Genomic DNA, 22034 nt, shown 5'->3' with positions numbered 1-22034 from the left:
ACCAAAGAAAGACACAAAATGTTGGAGTAACTCAGTGGGACAGGCAGCATCTCAGGAGAAAAGGGATATGTGACGTTTCAGGTGGGGACCCTTCTTCAGACCCATTCACAATAGTTCTATGTTATCCCACTTTTGCATCCATTCCATACACACTCGAGATAGACACAAAAAGCTGGAGTAACTCAGCGGGACAGGCAGCATCTATGGAGAGAAGTAATGGGTGATGTTTTGGGTTGAGACCCTTCTTCAAAATAGTCAGGGAAAAGGGAAACGAGGAGATAGACGATGATGTAGGGAGATAAAGAACAATGAATGAAAGATATGCAAAAAAGTAACAATGATAAACGAAACAGGCCATTGTTAGCTGTTTGTTGGGTGAAAACGAGAAGCTGGTGCAACTTGGGTTGGGGAGGGATAGAGAGAGAGGGAAAGCCGGGGTTACTTGAAGTTGGAGAAATCAATATTCATACCACTGGACTGTAAGCTGGAGGAAATGCCCACTCCATACATACTGGAGGCAATTTACAGACCAATCAACCTATAAACACACACATCTTTGGGACATGCGGGGTGAAAGTCAGAGCACCCAAAGAAACCCATGCGGTCACAAAGAGAACATGGAAACTCCACACAGACAACACCCGAGGTCAGGATTGAACTCACGTCTCTGGTGCTGTAAAGCAGCAGGTCTACCAGCTGTGCCATTGTGCCACCTTTAAGTAAACTGAGATCAGTTTGGTGGTTCTACCACATAACCACCTTGTCCTCAGCGGTCATACTATTTATATGTTTGAATTACTGTAATACTTGTGTAATTTCTATTATTATATGCCACTAAGTAAAACCCAGCACAGCACAAATAAAAACACCTCTGCTTGAAAATGGTAAGTACAAGAGAATAATATAGTGCATTCCATTTTAATCCTTGGGACTATCTCTCTGCAAATAATGGAGTTCAAAGTGATTTGGCTTTGTCCTGTCCTATTTGAGTAGACATGAGCCCCCAGCAAAAGATAAATGCACTAGAAATTACATGTAACATCAATGAAGTGCTGCACTGGTACAGTAGGGGGTACTGTTACATTAGAATGTTAGGTATTAAGACCAATAAAGGCCCAATTGAAGTAAGACCAGTCGGGTCAACCTCCTTCACACTATCTGATTATACAATGGTCACACAAGGATGATCACTAACCGGTCCTCTCATCAGGGAAATAGTGCATAACAGGCATGTAGTACAAAAGAGAATTTGTAAAAATACTGTGGGAAGTGTTAAATAATTAAGAGTATCTAACAAGCAACAGTACATTTATTTCACCCCGACCAAATTAATTAACGTAACATAATTCACTGTTATTGGACATCATGTCTTCCGCTGATCAATTGATGGCATTTTGATTTATGGATTATATATTCCTCTGCAAGGAAATTAAGAGAGTTGCAAGAACATAATATCAGTTTAGCAAATGTGCCCTCATACTTGCCTTTATATGATTTTTTTTCCTCTTTACACAATATTTATCAATGTATTAATGTATTAGTATGGGTGTCAGAGGTTATCGGGAGAAGGCAGGAGAATGGGGTTAGGAGGAGAGATAGATCAGCCATGACTAATGGACCAAATGGCCTAATTCTGCTCCTATCACTTGTGATCTCATTCAATTTTAAAACATGTTGTATTCTGCAGTCAAAGCACAAACTAAGGGTATGAATTCAGTTAACTAATTTTTCCTTCTTTTTCTCTTCTGTGGTATAGTTCTGAAGTCTGCAGATGTTACATGGAATAGTCTGATTTTTCTGGGCAGCTGTGGCATAGTGTGCCCTGGTGTCAGACACATTGAATTAGTCTTCCTCGCTGGGCTTTTACGCTGATTATTGTGGGTAATATAAATTGGTGTTCCTGCAGTCATATTTTACTTCTGGAGAATCTGAAATAATAACCATATTCAGTTTGACCGTTGCTGTCACTACTCTTAAAAGTAACACACAGTGTGTTTGGAGTGCTTCAGGCTTTATCTTGAAGGCGATTAAAACCAGGCAAAATGCCAAAGCAGTCAGATTTATTCTGGTCTCTGACATGAAAACTCAGTTTGTATTTAACTGACTGTGAATTCAGCATTGATTTTCCTCACAACATTTTTATTCATAAATGTAATTTAAATTATTGAGCTGCAACATTATGGCAGCCTTTATCAGAATTTACACTTGCATCTGCATTCCAGCCATTGCTCTATTGGAATACAGGACCACATTTGAATGCAGAAAGGCCAATTTTGACTTTCAATGACTGTATGATCCAGGCAAGACCAAATCGGCAGACCATTTTACATTTGTCTTATTTATATTTCTATTGTCGTACATGATCAAAATCACAGGCCCTGAGTTATCGATGAGGATACTTATCTGAAGCAGAAACTAACTTTGACAAGAGAGAGCCAGTGGATGTAGTGCATCTGGACTTTCAGAAAGCCTTTGATAAGGTCCCACACAGGATATCAGTGGGCAAAATTAGAGCATGGTATTGGGGGTATTGACATTGTCGGCAGACAGGAAACAAAGAGTAGAGATTAACAGGTCCCTGCCAGAATGGCAGGTAGTGACGAGTGGGGTACCGCAAGGCTCGGTGCTAGGACCGCAGCAATTTACAATATACATCAGTCATTTAGATGAAGGGATTGAAAGTAACATTAGCAAATTTTCAGATGACACAAATTGGCAGTGTGAACTGTGAGGAGGATGCTATGAGGATGCAGGGTGACTTGGACAGGTTGGGTGAGTGGCAGATGCATGGCAGATGCAATTTAATGTGGATAAATGTGAGGTTATCCACTTTCGTGACAAAAACATGAAGGCAGATTATTAACTGAATGGCGTCAGGTTAAGAAATGGGGAAGTATAATGAGATCTGGGTGTCCTTGTACATCAGTCACTGAAAGTAAGCCAGTAGACAGTTGGAGGAGGTGTAGGTGAACCTCTGTCGCACCTGGAACGACTGCTTGGGTCCTTGAATGGAGTCGAGGGGGGAGATAAGGGGAAAGTAAGCATGCAGGTACAGCAGGCAGTGAAGAAAGCTAATGGCATGTTGGCCTTCATAATGAGAGGAGTTGAGTATAGGAGCAAAAAGGTCCTTCTGCAGTTCGACAGGGCCCCGGTGAGACCACACCAGGAGTATTGTGTGCAATTTTGGTCTCCTAATTTGAAGAAGGACATTCTTGCTATTGAGGGAGCGCAGCAATGGTTCACGAGGTTAATTCCCGGGATGGCGGGATTGTCATATGATGAAAGAATGGAGCAACTGGACTTGTATTCACTGGAATTTAGATGGATGAAAGGAGATCTTATAGAAACATATAAAATTATTAAGGGATTGGACACGCTACATGCAGGAAACATGTTCCCGATGTTGGGAGAATCCAGAACCATGGGCCGCAGTTTAGTCCTAGACTCTCCTGCTAGTAGAAACATCCTCTCCTCATCCAATCTATCCAAGCCTTTTACTATTCGGTACGCTTCAATGAAGTCCCCCCCCCCCCCCCCCATTCTTCTAAACTCCAGTGAATACAGGCCCAGTGCCATCAAACACTCATCATAAGTTAACCCACTCACTCCTGGAATCATATATATAGATCTGGAAACGTCCCCTAATGGCAAATATTTTCAAGACCTTCGGAATGGAGAGGAATATTCGTAGACAGAACATTTCTCTTTTTTTTATGCTGAAGCACAGGAAAACAGAAATAAATGCTTCCATTGCGTGATCTGCGGCAATCAATAGCTTTTATTTTCAGTGTTATTTCATTTTACTTCATCCCAATAGAGATAAATATGGATGGAACTTAGCTGTCACCATGGGCAACAGCATGTGACAAAATCACCAGCAGCTGGCGCATTATAGAATGAGTCAGAGTTCAGATTGGGTCAGGCGTGCATTTTAAATAACTTCCTGAAGGTTAATTTATGATTTTTTTCCCCTTATGCTAAAAAAAAGTACAGAAAAACTAGATACTTCAGATGGGGTGGCACGGTGGCACAGTGGTGGAGTTGCTGCCTTACAATGTCAGAGACCTGGGTTTGTTTCTGATTATGGGTGCTGTCTGTAGGTAGTGTGCATGTTCTCCCTGTGGCCTGAATGGGTTTTCTCCAAGATCTCCGGTTTCCTCCTATACTCAAAGATATACAGGTTTGTAGGCTAATTGGCTTGATATAATTGTAACTTGTCCCTAATGTGTGTAGGATAGTGTTAGTGTGCATGGATTGCTGGTCAGCGCACTTGATGGGCCGAAGGGCCTGTTTCCTCATTGTATTTCTAAACTAAGCTAAACTAAATATCCATGAGCCAAAGTGCACTTGATCCATCCTTTCTACCAGACTTGAGCAGTGCTGCACCGACCAGCTCAGTGCCCACAGAGTCATGGACCAAGGCCTCCACCTCATGGCCTTGACATAGGACAGAGCAGGCTGCAAGTAGGTACTAGGCCTCAGTTGCTGTGACGTGTGGTCACATGCTTAGTACTGCCTCAAGCCAAAGGCATTTTCAGTGTTTTCAAAAAGTCTCTGGTATCCAGAGACTATGAAAAAATGTTTAAATGAATTTAAACTATTAAGAAGAAAAATATAATAGATATAGTTAAAAATATATTAAGCTGCTGTTAAGTAGATAGAAAATATATAGTGGAATGAACAAAACTGAACAAAACACCAAAATGCAACTGATCTTTTTAATGAAGATCAACAAATTGATTCAAATGCAAAGGGTTATTATTTACTGTACAAACCAGATTATCAGACCTCTATTCAGCCCATTGAACTTCAGGTACAGAATAGAAAAGCAACACAATAACATGAAATGTAAGTGGACAACATAATAATTCACTTCAATTTCCCACTATTTAAGAACTGTTGCAATATAAAACCTGATGTTCTGTGGGGCAACTAAGCACAAGTGTGGAAATGTATTCCCATGTTTAGGAATTCCATGGAATCACACAGAATCTCAAGTCCTTGGTCAATGAGTGACTCAACCTACCCTGACCTAAATCCCTGGATTCTGTCTCCCTTATTTTTGATTCCTTCAACCTATACATGGCCAGTGAGCTCCCTATTTTCACCATTCTATCTGAAAGAATCTGGAAATATACATTTGATATTTTGGAGGCAATGAACTACTTATCATCTTGGGAACAATGTGTGGGTAATTTTAACATTGTGGGAATGTGAATAACATGTGATTTTGTTTAAGTATTCAGAAAGACCAGCTTGTGTTTTCTCTTCCACTAATAGATCCTAGTTGGACCACACTGGGAGAACTGTAAGCAGCTTTGGACTCTGTAATTTATGGAGGCTACATTGGAGAATATGTAACAGATTGATACCTGGCATTCCTAGAATTAACATGTCCAGCGACAGAATTTATAAATCCCATGCAGTCACAGGAAGAATGTACAAACTCCGTACGGACAGCACCCATAGTCAGGATTGAACCCATGTCTCTGGCACTATAAGGCAGCAACTCCATCGCTGCACCACCGTGCCGCCCTTACACATTCCTTCCTACACATTCTGGAAAAGTGAAATGGATTTAGTGTTTCAGGTTAAGGGTCCCATCATTAGAAGGGCCAGCAGGGAAGGTAGGGAATAATTTTACATGCAGTGGGTTGTAGAAAATTGAGTTGTTTTTCCTTCAATTATAACACTGCTCAGTCAATACTTAATTTTAAATTATTTATTGATAAATTATTTTATATGTAAAAAGTGACATATTAGGGATGACTTTATTGAAACAACAATATTGTGGTCACTGAGGGAGTTTAAAATGGAATGAAAGAGATATTTTGTAGGAGAAGGAGTTATGTATGAGAGTACATGTAAAGTGATGTGCAGGAAGGAACTCCAGATGCTAGTTTACACCAAAGATAGACAAAAACATGCTGGAGTAACTCTGGAGAGAAGGAATGGGTGACACATCGGGTCGAGACCCTTCTTCAAACTGAAGAAAGGTCTCGACCTGAAACATCACTCACATACTGTATAAAGTGATTATTTGTGCAGGAATATGTTGGTTGATTAGATCCAGTTATTGATCATATACCTTGAAATGATTGGCTGGTGCAATGGCTTAGAATGTACCTGTGTTGTAGTTTTAGGAGTGAATTCTCATCATCAAATGACTGTAGAATTCATTGACGTCAAATATCTGCTCCTCGATGCATCTCTCTACCAATTCAATCCACATGTTGTTATGTGCATTATTTTCAGTTGCCTCTCACCAATATTCATTCAGCAATAGTTCAAAGGGCTAAACACGTCAACCAATGTTTAACTCGTCAGAATGGTGCTGATCAAGGAAAATTGTATTTTGTGCATAAATCATAGTTATGCTCATAAGGAAATGTAGCCAATTTGTGGCAAGACATTTAATGTATAGGTATAAGGAATTCTTCATTAATATGTTGTAATCAATTCAAGTCAGTCTGCTCTGCATGATGTGTGGGGATAGTATCTGTAATCTGCTGTACCCACCACACCCCCTACCACCTCTGCCCACATACACACACAGATGCACAAACACACACACACGTTTCTACATTGTTGATGTTGTAATCACCATGCCTGGAGATGTCTGATTACACTGTATGATGTATGACTTAATGTATTATGTACAATGTACGTTTGACAGCACAGGGCCTCTACTCGCTGCAGTTTAAAAGGTTGAGGGGGGACCTCATTGAAACTGACAGAATAATGAAGGGCAAAGATAGAGCGGATGTGGAAAGGATGTTTCCACTGGTGGGAGAGTCTAGGACAGGAGGTCATAGCCACAGAATTAAAGGGCTCTCTTTTAGAAAGGAGGTGAGGAGGAACTTCTTTAGTAGAGAGTAGTTAACCTGTGGAACTCATTGCCACAGAGAGCTGTGAAGGCTAAGTCAATGGATATTTTTAAGGTAGAGATAGACAAATTCTTGATTAGAACGGGTGTTAAGGGTTATGGGGAGAAGGCAGGAAAATGGGATTAGGAGGCGGAGATCACCCATGATTGAATGGTGGAGTGGACTCGATGGACCAATTCTACTCCAATAACTTGTGAACTTGTGAATGTAAGACATAATAGTAAGACATAACATATGCCTTCCTTTATACAATAGAACTGCTTTTTGCAACTGAGCCAGCAGACCACAGGGATGTTTATTTAAAGAAAACCTCTCTTCATTGGAGGTCACAGGATTATAGCAATCTTTCTATTCATTTCATGGCAACTAGACACGTAGGTCTGCAAAATAGCACGCCAAGGAGGACACGGCAGATGGAGATATGTAGGAAATACTTCATTAAGGTATAGTCTTCAGCATGTCTGTGGAATAGCTACAGGGCAGAGAAGAGATAAACATAGGGACAATCTTGTTATCCAATTAACCTCTGCAGAAAAGCAGAGAGAGGTGAACACAGGCAGTCAGCAGAGGAAACGATGTTATTGAAAGTAGAGTACAAATTACTTTTGGGGGGTGGGGTGTGACTAACGATTGTGCATTGATTAGTTGAATCAAAGGGATGTGTGTTATGTTCAGATTCCAACCGGACGTGGGGTCTCCATGGTACATGAGGATAAGCAGTGACTGATCATGCACATTCATGTTTTGTTTTGGTTAAAGATAATCACTGAAATCCTGCACAAAGACATGCCTATCTCTGCAATAACTACTCGCTGAAATCTCAGGCAGAAACGGACATTGCATGAATAATTTCATTCTTTTCATGTAATTTCCTTCTGACACGTGACCAGTTCTCAGGGCACACACAACATTCCCCACTTTTCTGCCAGCAACGTATCCTCTCTCCTTTCCTCTTTCCGCAGACATCTTCTCATCTCCACCCTTTTCCAAATTCGGCAAAGAACCTTCCCTCCGCAACTCTCTTGCTCACTCATCCCTTCCCACCCAAACCACCCCCTCCCCTGGTACTTTCCATTGCAACCGCAGGAAATGCTACACTTGTCGCTTTACCTCTCCCCTCCATCCAAGGACCCAAGCAGTCTTTCCAGGTGAGGCAGAGGTTCACCTGCACCTCCGCCAATCTCATCTATTGCATCCACTGTTCCAGGTGTCAACTGATCTACATCGGTGAGACCAAGCGCAGGCTTGGCAATCGCTTCGCCCAACACCTCCACTCAGTTCGCATTAACCAACCTGATCTCCCGGTGGCTCAGCACTTCAATTCCCCCTCCCATTCCGAACCTGACCTTTCTGTCCTGGGCCTCCTCCATGGCCAGAATGAGTCCCACCGCAAATTGGAGGAGCAGCACCTCATATTTCGCTTGAGCAGTTTACACCCCAGCAGTATGAACATTGACTTCTCCAATTTCAGGTAGTCCTTGCTTTCTCCCTCCTTCCCCTCTCCTTCCCAGCTCTCCCACAGCCTACTGTCTCCGCCTCTTCCTTTCTTTTTCCCGCTCCCCCTCCCACACCAGTCTGAAGAAGGATCTCGACCCGAAACGTCGCCTATTCCTTCGCTCCATAGATGCTGCCTCACCCGCTGAGTTTCTCCAGCATTTTTGTCTACCTTCGATTTTTCCAGCAGCTGCAGTTCTTTCTTAAACAACTGCAAATTTATTGTTCGTATCTCCAGAGATGCCGCCTGACCCGCTGAGTTACTCCGGCTTTTTGTGTCGCCCCTCGTTATCACCTCCTCCACAGCCAACATGAACCATTGTGGGCTCTTTAGGCATCGGTGCCAACTCTGATGTGTTCTGTGCCTATTCATACCTCTAGTTTCCCTCTCCCCTGACTCTCAGTCTGAAGCAGGATCTCGACCCAAAATGTTACCTATTCCTTTCTCCATAGATGCTGCCTGACCGCTGAGTTACTCCAGCATTTAGTGTCTATCTTCAGTGTAAATCAGCATCTGCAATTCCTTCCCGCACATTCTACCAAATGCTGCCAGCATGCTCCCTGATTCTTCTGCCACCAACTGGAGCATTTTACACGAGCCAATTAACCAACCAGCATATCTTTGTGGTGTGGAGGAAAGCAGCGGACCAGGAGGAAACCCGCATAGCCGTAGGGACAATGTACAAACAGCACCAGAGGCGAGGATGAAATTGGAGTTGTGAGACAGCTGCACTAACTACTGGCAGCATGGCATCACTCCTGATGTGCTCACTCCAGGAATTCATCAGATACATGACATAGATCCTGACCAAAAGTACCCAGACCTCGTTTTGTATTTGAAGCGACTTCTCTATTCAGAATCTAATCAAGGTAACACCAAAACTGGATTGCAAAGCCTTAACCAAAAGAACCATGAAAAATTCAATCTCTGAGTTTTATTGAGAAATTACAAGAAATGTACATTTCTCCCCAAATATCAAATCATAATCATGGTCGTACTTCCAGTGTGACACAATCAACAAAGCAATTTTTTTGCTTCCAACAGAATCTCGCCATCTCACCACTGGTAATTGACACCTAAACATTAGGATCCTCGTTATTTCAGATGTGATCTGTATCTTCATTCTCATGGCTGTGGACTTTCTTGCCAGGAAAAATTATTGATTGAAAATGAAAATAATATGAGATCTACTTAACCTTTATTTAGTCAGGCTGAAGTGTTGACAACTCAATCGTTTGAGAGTATGGGGGAAATAAAGAGCTGGAAGGCTACTTTGAAGTAAATATTTTAAGACTGACATTAATTGAATTTAAACAGTTTGGAAATAAACTTGCGTTATATGTTTTTTTTTGTACAGGACATGTAACAGCCAGGAAAGGTGAGAATAGAAGCAGGTATTGACAGCTGAGAAATTCCCTGGATGCATTTAAATTAATTGAAAATAAATGAAATTTATGATTTAGTTAGTTAATTCCTTGAAAGTTGTATTTCATTTTAAATGAAGGACACATTCAATTATTAGTGCAGGTGCTTGGGGTATCCTCCTAAGGGCCTGTGATGCTTGAGTTTATTAGTAGCTGATTAAATCTGTTGAATTAAGGAATTACAGGTATATATTCTAACTGAAGCATGTAGCCATTGAAATCATGTTGCAGAGAGCTAATGTCTAAATGTACAGCTTCAATAGCAGGCTAGGGTTAGAACAGGTTTTAATGTCCCAATAGTTGCAAATTTCCACATGCATCGTTGCTTAATATAGTCATATCGGAAAATTTGTGGTGCGTCAGTGTTTGTCAGATGTACAACAGGCAAACACATTCAAGTTTGCACACATTTTTCTGCCAGCATCTAAGAAGTGAGCCTCCGGCTTAGATACTGCACTTTCCCAGTGACTCAGAAGGTGAATTTAGTTTAGTTTAGTGATACAGCACGGAAACAGGCCCTTCGGCCCACCGGGTCCGCGCCGACCAGCGGTCCCCACACATTAACACTATCCTACACCCACTAGGGACAATATTTTTACATTTACCAAGCTAATTAACCTACAAACCCGTACGTCTTTGGAATGTGGGAAAAAATCGAAGATCTCGGAGAAAACCCACGCAGGTCACGGGGTGAATGTACAAACTCCGTACAGACAGCAATGTAATCGGGATTGAACCTGGGTCTCCAGCACTGCATTCGCTGTAAGGCAACAATTCTACCACTGCGCCACCATGTTCAAGATCATTCCCGATTACCATATGATATTCAAAACGGTACAGGAGACCTGGGTTTATTTGGAGCATTACGTGCAGTTCTGGTTGCCTCATTACAGGAAGGATGTAGAGGTTTTATAGAGGGTGCAGACAAGATTTACCAGAATGCTGCCTGGATTAGGGGGTATTAGCTATAAGGAGAGGTTGGACAAACTTGGATTGTTTTCTCTAGAACACTGTAGGTTGAGGGGAGACCTGAGAGGAGTATACAGAATTATGAGAGGCACAGATAGGGTAGACAGTCAGAACCTCCTTTCCAAACTAGATACTAGATTAGTCAAAGACTGGAGGACATAACCGTAAGGTGAAAGGAGCAAATCTTAAAGGAGATGTGAGGGACAGGTTTTTTACATAGCGTGTCATGGGTGTCTGAAATGAGTTGCTGGGGAAGGTAGTGGAGGCAGATACGATAGTGGCATCTAAGAGGTTTTTAAATGTATACATAGATATGCAGGGAATGGAGGGATATGAATCATGTGCAGGCAGATGAGATTAGTTTATTTTGGTTTCATGCATGGAACATATGCTGTGAGTTTCGTAAGGGTTAATTTGCATAACCCGAATGGCCAGGGGTGTTTACTGTATTTGTATTTGGGCTGGGTGACCAGTGGTTCAGTAGGAAAGTGTCTGTAGTGAACCAAAAAGATTGATATCAGACCCCATTGTTGCTGCCTCTATTAATAGATTTCAGAATGACAGGGAATCAGCTCGGAGTTCTGCAGTTACTCTATTTTGTTTTGTATTAGTTCTTAATAACGTGTTCAAATTTAGCAGCAGTATGGGTAATCACACCCCACAACCCAATTCACCCAGGTTAAGATACATGGGCTGTTTAGTCTTGATGTGGGTCACCTGTTTTGGAAGTACTTCGTTAAAGAAAACAATAGGAATGGCCCTGCATGGATGCTGCCTGGCCCGCTGTGTTCTTTCAGCATTAGAATGATGTATGTACAGGCTGGTGGGGTGAAAGGTAAGGACCTGGGGAATTTCCTACTGAAATACAGGTCACTCTGCCCAAACACAAATACAAAACCATCCAGCAGTTTGGCTGTTGCTCAGGAAACCACATGTTAATTTTCTATTAAGTAGAAACACCTAATCTGTTAATTAGACTAATCTAATTGTGAGATTTGAATTATATCTGCCTTGAAAGGATTTTGTGATTAAAAGTGTGATCTTATATTATTGGGGTGATATTTATGATTGTTTTACATCATTGTTTAAGTTTAAAGTTATTTCATAAATAATTATGACCCAATATAGTGACCAAAGAAAATATATCCTTTCATCTTTGCATCCTGAATTTGCAATAGGAATACAACATTAAATAGCTAAATAAAACAATTTTGTTTTAAACTCAGCATAGCCCTTAGAAAATTACATTCAATATCACACAAATCCCATAACATTAGCAAAATTAACACTAATAGCCCAATTAAGTTAGCTAGGAAACAGAAATATGACCAGTGATCCTCTCTGGGGTAAATACAAAACATTTGTTTTGATTTCCCCTGACGCATTTAGCAATGGAATCACCATTCAATCCATCTGAATCTCAACATTATTGTTAGCTATTTACAGTCTGTATTTTTATATGAAGCATAACCTTGACTCTTGTTCTGGATTTATTTATGGATCTGGACGCACTAGAAAGTACCTTTTTCTCTATCAATCATAGCATAAAATAAGGTGAAAGTATGGTGGCATAAGAAAGCTACCAATACATGAATAGTTGCAATGAAAAGAAGTCATCAGGTCGTCGCATCCCTATGGGATGAATTAACCCAAGAAGAAAAATTGTGAGAGTTAACCAGCTTTCAGAATACATGCTGCGATTAACTCTCTGAAAATGTATATCTTCCTCATAACCTGCAGATTAGGAATTGTTTTTTATATAGGACCCCAACTGGCTTCCAAAGCAGAAATTCGTCCCAGTGATGTACTCAGGAAAAAGTTCCCCAAATGGTCAAGAGCTTCAAGTTCCTAGGCATAAATATCATCAACAATTTGTCAATTACAGTGAATGTGTGGCTAAGAAAGCACAGCAAAGAATGTTCTTCCTCAGGAATCTAAAAAATGAGTCTTACTAATGTCTACATGTGCACCACAGAGAGCATCCTACCAGGATACATCACAGCTAGGATTGGCAATAGTTCTACCCAACACTGGAAACAATTGCAAAGAGTTGTTGATGCAGCCCAGTCCATCACAGAAACCAATTCCCTACTCGTGGATTCTTTCTACACTTCATGCTATTGTGAGAAAGCCACCAACATATGTTACATGCATTGTGTATTTTATGACTGTTGGCAGATCAATTTCCCTCCTGGGATAAATAAAGTTCTATCGTATCATTATCGCATCATATTGTATAATCAAGGACCATAAACATTCCCTTTTCTTCCTGTTACCGTCACCCTTGAACAGATTTCTCATGCGTTGGTCTCCATCTTTTAAAGATGCATTCCTGATCTCCCAATCCACCTCACAGTGGCCCTTGTGTTTTTTTTAATCTGCCCATTCTCTGTAGCTGTAACACTATATTCTGCATGCTGCCACCTTTCTCTGTTATACTAATGTCTGGTTTTAATTGTAAGCCTGTATCGATGTTTTACCTGGATAGCACACAAAACCAATTTTTTCACTGTATTTTGACTTTGGAGATACAGCATGGAAACAGGCCCACGGTGCACAGAGTCCACGGCGACCAGCAATCACCCAGTACACTAGCACTACCCTACACACTAAGGACAATTTACAATTTTACATAAGCCATTTAACCTACAAAACTATATGTGTTTGGAGTGTGGGAGGAAACCAGGGAAATCTGACACGGTCACAGAGAGAATGTACAAATTCCATATAGACAGCACCCATAGTCAGGATCAAACCGGGGTTTCGTGCGCTGTGGGACAACAACTCTACCGCAGCGCCACTATGCCGCCTCGGCACATGTGACAATAATGAACTAAAACCATTACCAAAACCAAAAATGTGTTGCCAACTTTTATGTAATACTCAAAGGAGCAGAGTTGCTCTTCTGAACACCAAAGAATAAAATATTAACACTGATGCAATATGTTAAGCCCCTGTCCCACTTTCCCGAGTTACTCACAAATTCCCCCGAGTTTTCCCCTTGATTCAAACTCGGAGATGCCAGCCGTAGGTACTTGGGGCTATTTTTTTTACTCGTGGACATTTTTCAACATGCTGAAAAAACGTTCCAACTTACTTGATGCCCCGGGTACCTACGTTGGCATTACGAGCCGCTACAAAATATCTACGGGCTCCTATGGCCTCCTACGGACTCCTACGGACTCGCTACGGACTTTCTCCGAGTTTGAATCAAGTGGAAAACTTGGGAGAATTCGTGAGTAACTCGGGAAAGTGGGACAGGGGCTTTATTCTCCTTTCCAAACTAAAGCCCACCTAAACTCTTTCATCATAGCATACTTGAGCTTCAGTGACCTTTCATTTGATACAAACTAGCAACAAATGATTAATACTCAGGAACTTTTCAATTGTGGTTGAGACCTAACAAGGCAAAGTCTGTGTACTGCTGGTGTTTCATTGATTATCGGAGACTGGGTCAAACTTGTAGTGTTCGCAGGTATTGAGCACTGATAACCACCAGCTACAGTTTCCCACTGCTCATCTGAGTGAGCCACTTACTGTGAGCAGGCACATCTTTCCTTGGTTATCGGTGCCGGCTCTGATTCGTTCTGAACCTTTTCATACCTTGAGTTTCCCTTCCCCTTGACTCTTGGTCTGAAGAAGGGTTTTGACCTGAAACGTCACCTATTCTTTTTCTCCACAGAAGCTGCCTGTCCCGCTGACTTACTCCAGCATTTTGTGTCTATCTTCGGTGTAAACCAGCATCTGCAGTTCCTTACTACGCATGCGGATCAGGCTGTAAATTAACATTACCCAGGTCTCAAACTTCCCTCATCAGAGTGGTTTGGCAGTCAACCTAGCACTTTCCTTTTAAATAACTTTTGCTGTTTTATTTTGTAATCTGTTTAGTATTGTTTAGAGATCAGCACGGAAACCCACGGAGACTGCATCGACCAGCGATCTCCGCATATTAACACTATCTTACACACACTAGGGACAATTTCCATTTATACCAAGCCAATTAACCTACAAACCTGTACATCTTTGGAGTGTGGGATGAAACCAACGATCTCGGTGAAAACCCATGTAGTTCAGGTGCAGAATGTACAAATTTCAGACAATAGACAATAGGTGCAGGAGTAGGCCATTCGGCCCTTCGAGCCGGCACCGCCATTCAGTGTGATCATGGCTGATCATCCCCAATCAGTACCCCGTTCCTGCCTTCTCCCCACATCCCCTGACTCCTCTATTTTTAAGAGCCCTATCTAGCTCTCTCTTGAAAGCATCCAGTGAACCTGCCTCCACCGCCCTCTGAGGCAGAGAATTCCGCAGACTCACCACTCTCTGTGAGAAAAAATGTTTCCTCGCCTCTGTTCTCAATGGCTTACCCCTTATTCTTAAACTGTGGCCCCTGGTTCTGGACTCCCCCAACATCGGGAACATGTTTCCTGCCTCTAGCGTGTCCAAGCCCTTAACAATCTTATATGTTTCAATGAGATATCCGCTCATCCTTCTAAACTCCAGAGTGTACAAGCCCAGCTGCTCCATTCTCTCAGCATATGACAGTCCCGCCATCCCGGGAATTAACCTTGTAAATCTACGCTGCACTCCCTCAATAGCAAGAATGTCCTTCCTCAAATTCCTCAAATTAAGGGACCAAAACTGCACACAATACTCCAGGTGTGGTCTCACTAGGGCTCTGTACATACAGACGGCACACGTGGTCAACATCGAACCTGGGTCTCTGGTGCTGTAAGGCAGCAACTTTATTGCTACGTCACCATGTTTTTTAATGTTGTTTTCCCCAAGTTTGAACTGGCATCACAGTGGGTGGTGTCACCAAAGCGCTGCTGTAATTAGATATGGGGTTCTCCTTTCCTGATGGAGTTTTTGATTTAATACCTGACAAAATGAATGAACATTGAAAGCCAGAGGAAGGAATTGCTGTGGTGAGCAACAGAAACTGCAAGCCGAGGGAGAAAGTCACTTTGTAAGAAGATGTATTTAAAACAACACCTACTTAATAACTACACAAACATTTAGCTGAATTGATAATCTGTTTTGATTGTGATGCCATAATAACCAGTTCAAAGTTAGAAATGTCAGATCCTTTCAGAGTAACTTGCGATTGAAGTGAATAAATCTACTAATGTCTAGATTTCCACTATAAATGCTCTGGTTTGTCATAAACAATATTTATTTCAGGAGTACTCATGGGCGAAGTGCTCCTTCTTTTTATACATAACTTTGTTTTACAATGTCCTTGAATCTAGTGGACATGCTTTAAAGCTTTTGTATGTTCTGCCTGACTGTGGCCATTGGTTCTGGAGGGAATATCCGGCATTCAGATCTTCTTATTTATCTGTCATAGGCTTATGTGGCCCTTTATGGCAGAAGAGGCTGAATAACATGAAAATCCCAATGAAGGATCCTAGATGCCCTGGAAATTCCCAGCATTTGGCTGGGAGATCTGTTTCTCTGATCCCAAGACTAGGCCCAGTCGAATTTCCTCGAATGAGGTTTCCAGGCCTTGAGGTTAGGAGTGCGGAGGTAAATACATTTGATGTCAAAGGTGGTAGCGAGTTTCAGAGTGGTGCCTAAGTGGTAGCCTGCCTGAGGTTGTACTCTTTAGTCAGAGGGTAGTTAATCTATGGAACTCATTGCCACAGAGAGCTGTGGAGGCCAAGTCAGTGGATATTTTTAAGGCGGAGATAGACACATTCTTGATTGGGTGTCAAGGGTTATGGGGAGAAGGCAGGAAAATGGGACGAGGCAGAGATCAGCCATGATTGGATGGTGGAGTAGACTCGACAGGCCGAATGGCCTAATTCTACTCCAATAACTTGTGAACCTGTGGACTTGTACTCATCCTCTGGGTGTGGAGAATCAGCTCCCTCAGCTATTGCAACCAGCCCAGGAAACCATTGGCGGAGAGAGGGCATGGACAACAATTTGATTCCAAATCGCCTGGCCCAACATCATTGAAATGTAGTTGCAGATCCCAGTAACAAAGAAGAAAAACAGTCTTCTCCTTGAATTTGTCATTGTGGCCAATTTGGGAAATATTTAAATGCCTTTTGATTTTTTTTTTAGCATATCTCTGGTTTTTCTCTGATTCATCACTGCTTTTAAAATGATTCATCTATGTGTAACTACAGAATGTCACGGTAACTATGAAGGAGATATGCTGCATTAAGTATACATTATGAATATTGTATACCATTGTGAATACCTGGTGTCATTTTCAGTTACTATTGAGTTGTGAGGTGTTATGACACCAGGTGGAAAGGACAATAATCTCCTTTGATTTTTCTGATCTAGATTTTGCTAATCAGCATTTCAGTCATTGGATAATCAACAAACCAAACAAGCCTGGCCTGGCTATAACTTTGGAAAGGAGACTTAGTTCCATCATGGTAAAGCAATTTTCAACTTATTTTTAACCATCTAATAAAAAGCATTGTGAGTTGTATCACAGTTTTTAGATATTCTGTGTAATTAATTTGAAACTAATCAAATCATTTCCCCAGAGTCAAATATTTACAACAATTTTTCCATTCTTCTTTCAATATAGTGGGGATGTTAACTTAGTCAACACAAAAAAAGATTACTGCCTCTACTGCTATTATGATGAGATGAAAATGACTGAGCAATATAGCAAACATTTGTGTGTAGGTATCGAAATACAAGTTCACAAGTTGTAGGAGTAAAATTAGGCCATTCGGCCCATTGAGTCTACTCCACCATTCAATCATGGCTGATCTCTGCCTCCTCATCTCATTTTCCTGCCTTCTCCCCATAACCCTTGACACCCATTCTAATTAATAATTTGTCTATCTCTGCCTTAAAAACATCCACTGACTTGGCCTCTACAGCCCTCTGTGGCAATAAGTTCCACAGATTAACTACCCTCTGACAAACAAAGTTCCTCCACACCTCCTTTCTAAAAGAGCGCCCTTTAATTCTGAGGCTATAATGGACCTAGACACTCCCACCAGTGGAAACATCCTTTCCACATCCACTCGATCTATGCTCATCATTCAATAATACAAAACCTTAGGGTCTATATCATCTAACTAACAAAACGATTAAAAGTATTATTTCCAACCAATTTTGAAGATGAAGCATGCAGCAAAAAGTCTCTTGTAATATATCCTTAGTAGAGTTGATGATTTGGTTAGTACTATTACTCTTACCTTAGAGTTTCCCCCGATGAGCCTCTCCTTTTCCAAAGGTTAACCAAACTGCTGGAACGGCTTGCAGCAGAGGATGACTTCCCATCTCCAACGTGCATGCGGACCACAGTGGACGTGGTAAAGGCACTGCGTACATTCCGTTCAGGTTTGGCCAGTATGATGTACACTTTCGGAACAAACATACACCCGAGTGCCACCGTGGCACTTAGACTAACAGAGAAACACATGGTAATGATCTTGTAATTGCTTCCAAAGTAGATTGGGACAAAGGCGAGCCAGATGATGCAGGTCGTGTACATGGTAAATGCAATGTACTTCGCTTCATTGAAATTGGCAGGGACATTCCGAGTTTTAAAAGCATAGAAGGTGCAACTTAAAATCAGAAGACCATTGTATCCAAGCGGAGCAACGACAGCTATGTTGGTGGTGTTACATATCAGCTTAACATCTCGGATAGTTGGGAAATCGTGAATGACTTCCGGTGGCTCCATGATGAAAAGAGAAACAATTATCCCTAGCTGAATACATATCAACACGGAGGCAATGACCAGCTGGGCGCAAGCACTCATGAACCTTGGCTTCTTGGTGCAGATCTTCTTTTTGCTGCCGGCAAGGATTCTTGCAATTCTATTGGTTTTGGTCACCAAAGCAGAGTAGCTCATGGCAGGGGACAGGCCAATGCCGATTCTCTGAAGATAGCAGTAAATCTTTTGGGGCTTGGCAATGAGAGAGAAAGTACATAGGTATCCAAGGAAGATTCCCACTAGAATGATGTAGCAGAGCTCCCGGCTGGACGACTTGACCACAGGGGTGTCACGGTAGACCATAAATATGAACATCACAAACATGGTGGCCAGGAGACCCAGGCAGGCAAAGACAACTGCAGCGATGGGCTCAGGATCTCCCCATCTGAGGAATTTCACTGGAATATTTTCACACTCTGCAAATGAAAAAAAACATATGAACATAATCTATATATTACTAAAACTCTGTTCTTGACCGGTTTTGGCGATCTGTGCTGCGATTTCCGAGAGAACGCCGCCACCTACGGCCGTCATTTTTGGCCACCTCGCTCAGAGCCCCCCTCCGCCGCATGTGTGCCGAGGACTTTTCCCGTCGATTAAATATGACAGATATTAATGATTTTACAAAATTCCCCATTCTCACTGCTGCCCCTGCTGGCGGCAGGGGGGAGGGACTATAAAACCAGGAAGTGGTGTGCCTCAATCAGTGTCTGCAAGCTGGAGGAAGGCAGAGGGTCACGTTTCTCTGAGCTGTGAATACTGAACACATGTCTACTCAAATGTATGTGTCCTTAGTGGTTCTAAAACGCTTGCAGAATGTGTCTATTGGTTCTAAAATGTTAGCAAAAAGTGTTTATTGGTTCTAAAATGTTTGCAAAAAGTGTCTCTTTTGGTTCTACAATGCTTGCAGAATGTGTCTTTTTTGGTTCTAAAATGTTTTTTTAGGTTCTCATCCCTCTCCCCCCCCCTCTCTCCTCTCCCCCTCTCCGCCTCCCCCCCCTCCTCTCCCCCCCCTCTCCTCTCCCCCCCTCTCCTCTCTCCCCCCCCTCTCCCCCTCTCTCCTCCCCCCCTCCTCTCCCACCCACTCCTCTCCCCCCCCTCTCCTCTCCTCCCCCACCCTCTCCTCTCCCCCCTTCTCCCTTCCTCTCCTCTCCCCTCCCCTCCTCTCCTCTCCCCCCTCTCCTCACCCCCCCTCTCCTCCCCCCCTCTCCTCCCCACCCCTCTCCTCCCCCCCCTCTCCTCCCCCCACCTCTCCTCTCCCCCCCTCTCTCCCCCCTCTCTCCCCTCCTCTTTCCCCTCATCCCCTCCATCCCCTCCCCCACCCTCCCTCCATCCCCTCTACACCCCCTACCTTCTGCCCTCCACCCTCCCCCCTCCCTGCTCCCCACCTCACCCCCCTCTCAGCACCCCCTCTCTCTCCCCCTCACTCTCACCCTCTCTCTCCTCCCCCACATTTCCGCCCTCACCCACCCTCCCTCTTATCCTCCTCTCCACCCCCCTATCCCTCTTGCCCCTCTCTCTGTGTTTCTGTCTCTCTCTCTGTATCTGCCCCTTCTCTCTCTGCCCTCACTCTCTACCCCCGCCCTCCCCCCCCCCCTCCCCTCTCTAGATGTGACTGCAAGTTGGGGGCTATGCGTCAGTAGATAGGGTGGTTATGGGGTAAAAGGAGCAAATTAATAATATTAATATAATATCAAGGGGGTAATTAGCGGGGGGGGTGGGGGGGGTTGGAATAGTTAGTGTATGTGATGCTGCATGCCGCCTCCCACCCCCCCACCCCCCCACAACCGCACGTTGGGAGTACAGACCCAACGGGTCTGCACTTGGTCTAGTATTGTATATAACCTAATGAACTATCAAATCAATGGGAAGGTTAATCTTGAATCCACTTTATTGAATCTCACTGACAGGTTGTCAGAACATTTTCAAACTGATTTCAGTCACTATCTACAGAGAAAAAGAAATGATTTAAGGCATTAATTATGGTCATTTACAATTATCCTATTGCATTAGCGCCAAGCCCACATTTATACAACTACACTAAACAGAATATTTTGATTATTTCCTTGACAAATCTATGCTCTTACATTTTGAGATTAGGTCTAGAGGTGATGGTGCCACAAGCCACAAGAGCTGCTGAGAAAGATTCACTGATATTTATTGTGTAGATGTCAACCTTCCCTATGTTAATTGTTGTTAGACATCATATCAAGACATAGTCACATAGACAGCAAACAAGGAAGTAAATATACACAATATTCAAACAGCATTTCAAATATTATACAGCATGTAAAGTAAAATTTGGAAAATGCACATAAAATTAAAGCAGCAGTTAAAGACATTCTTAATAATTAATATTTTTATTGCAATATTTATTTTTCTTATGAAATAATTTCTTTAGGATATCACAATCCATGCATTTATTTTTGGAGACAGAAAAATTGTTAAGCTTTGTATGTCATTTAAAAATTTGGCTAATCTCATACAAAAGATATAATGGATTTTTATACAATTACTAGACTAAGTGGGACCCGTTGGGTCCCAGCATCACACAGGAGGGCTGATCATCCTACGCAATATTCCACCTCTCCACCAATTCTAATATTGGTGGCCAGTTGGGGGGGGGGGGGGGCTTTCTGGAGCGCTAGTATGGGTGTTATGGGCTGAAGGGACTGGTTTCCAGAGGGCTAGTATGCAAATTGTGCGCCAAATGGATTCTTGGGCTGGCGACTCAGTCAATCAAGCCTGTTGTGCTGGCAACTCACTTACTCACGGCTGGTGGGCTGGTAGTTGACTCACGGCTAATCCTTGAAATTCTATTTCAAGCAGGGTATAAGGCCACCAAATTCAAGTGCAGTTTCTTACCACTTCTAGCAGGGTGCAAGGCCACCAAATTCAAGTGCAGTTTCATACCATTTGAAGTAGGGTGCAAAGCCACTAAAAACAGCGAGTCGTGACCTCTCCCTCCTCCATCTTGCAGAGACTGAGCCACACCCACATTTCCGGGTTTTATAACCCCTCCCCCCCCCCCCACCGGAAAAGGTGTGGCTTTCATGGAGTGATTGACAGGAGAGAGATTCTCAACATTTAAAAAAAAACTAATAACACTTTTATTTTTCATTGATGGGAAGAATTCTCTGCATCTGCTCAGCGGAGGGGGACTGAGTAAGATGGCCAAAAATCACAGCCGTAAGTGGTAGCGTTTTATCTAAAATCAATATACAGTGCAAACAGGAAGTAAGTGCATTTACAGTAGTGCTTTTTAACTTCAAGCCAAAGCACCCAAGCCACCATTTGCAGCAAGTAGTGCCTTTCAACTTCAAAGCTCCCAAGCCACCATTTGCAGTAAGTGCCTTTCAACTTCAAGCCAATGCACCCACGCCCCCATTTGCAGTAAGTAATGCATTTTAACTTCAAGCCATTGCACCCAAGCCACCATTTGCAGTAAGTGGTGTATTTCAACTTCAAGCCACACCCAAGCCATCATTTGCAGTAAGTAGTGCCTTTCAACTTCATGCCACCATTTGCAGTAAGTGGTGTCTTTCACCTTCAAGCCACAC

The 22034-nt window shown here is 42.5% G+C and overlaps 1 protein-coding gene across 1 annotated transcript in view; it reads right to left on the bottom strand.

The window, feature by feature from the left end:
* Positions 1–22034, bottom strand: part of grm5 (glutamate metabotropic receptor 5) — a 178400-nt gene that overhangs the window by 7568 nt on the left and 148798 nt on the right. Inside the window, exon 6 of the mRNA XM_033023426.1 lies at positions 17951–18890. Coding sequence (XP_032879317.1) covers positions 17951–18890 — 940 coding nt within the window. The remainder of the gene's footprint in view (positions 1–17950; positions 18891–22034) is intronic.

Source organism: Amblyraja radiata, chromosome 6 (genome assembly GCF_010909765.2).
Source record: "Amblyraja radiata isolate CabotCenter1 chromosome 6, sAmbRad1.1.pri, whole genome shotgun sequence".
In the NCBI taxonomy this organism is placed as follows: domain Eukaryota; kingdom Metazoa; phylum Chordata; class Chondrichthyes; order Rajiformes; family Rajidae; genus Amblyraja; species Amblyraja radiata.
Note: the sequence above shows the minus strand (reverse complement) of the source record. Positions and strands in the feature narration are given on the sequence as shown.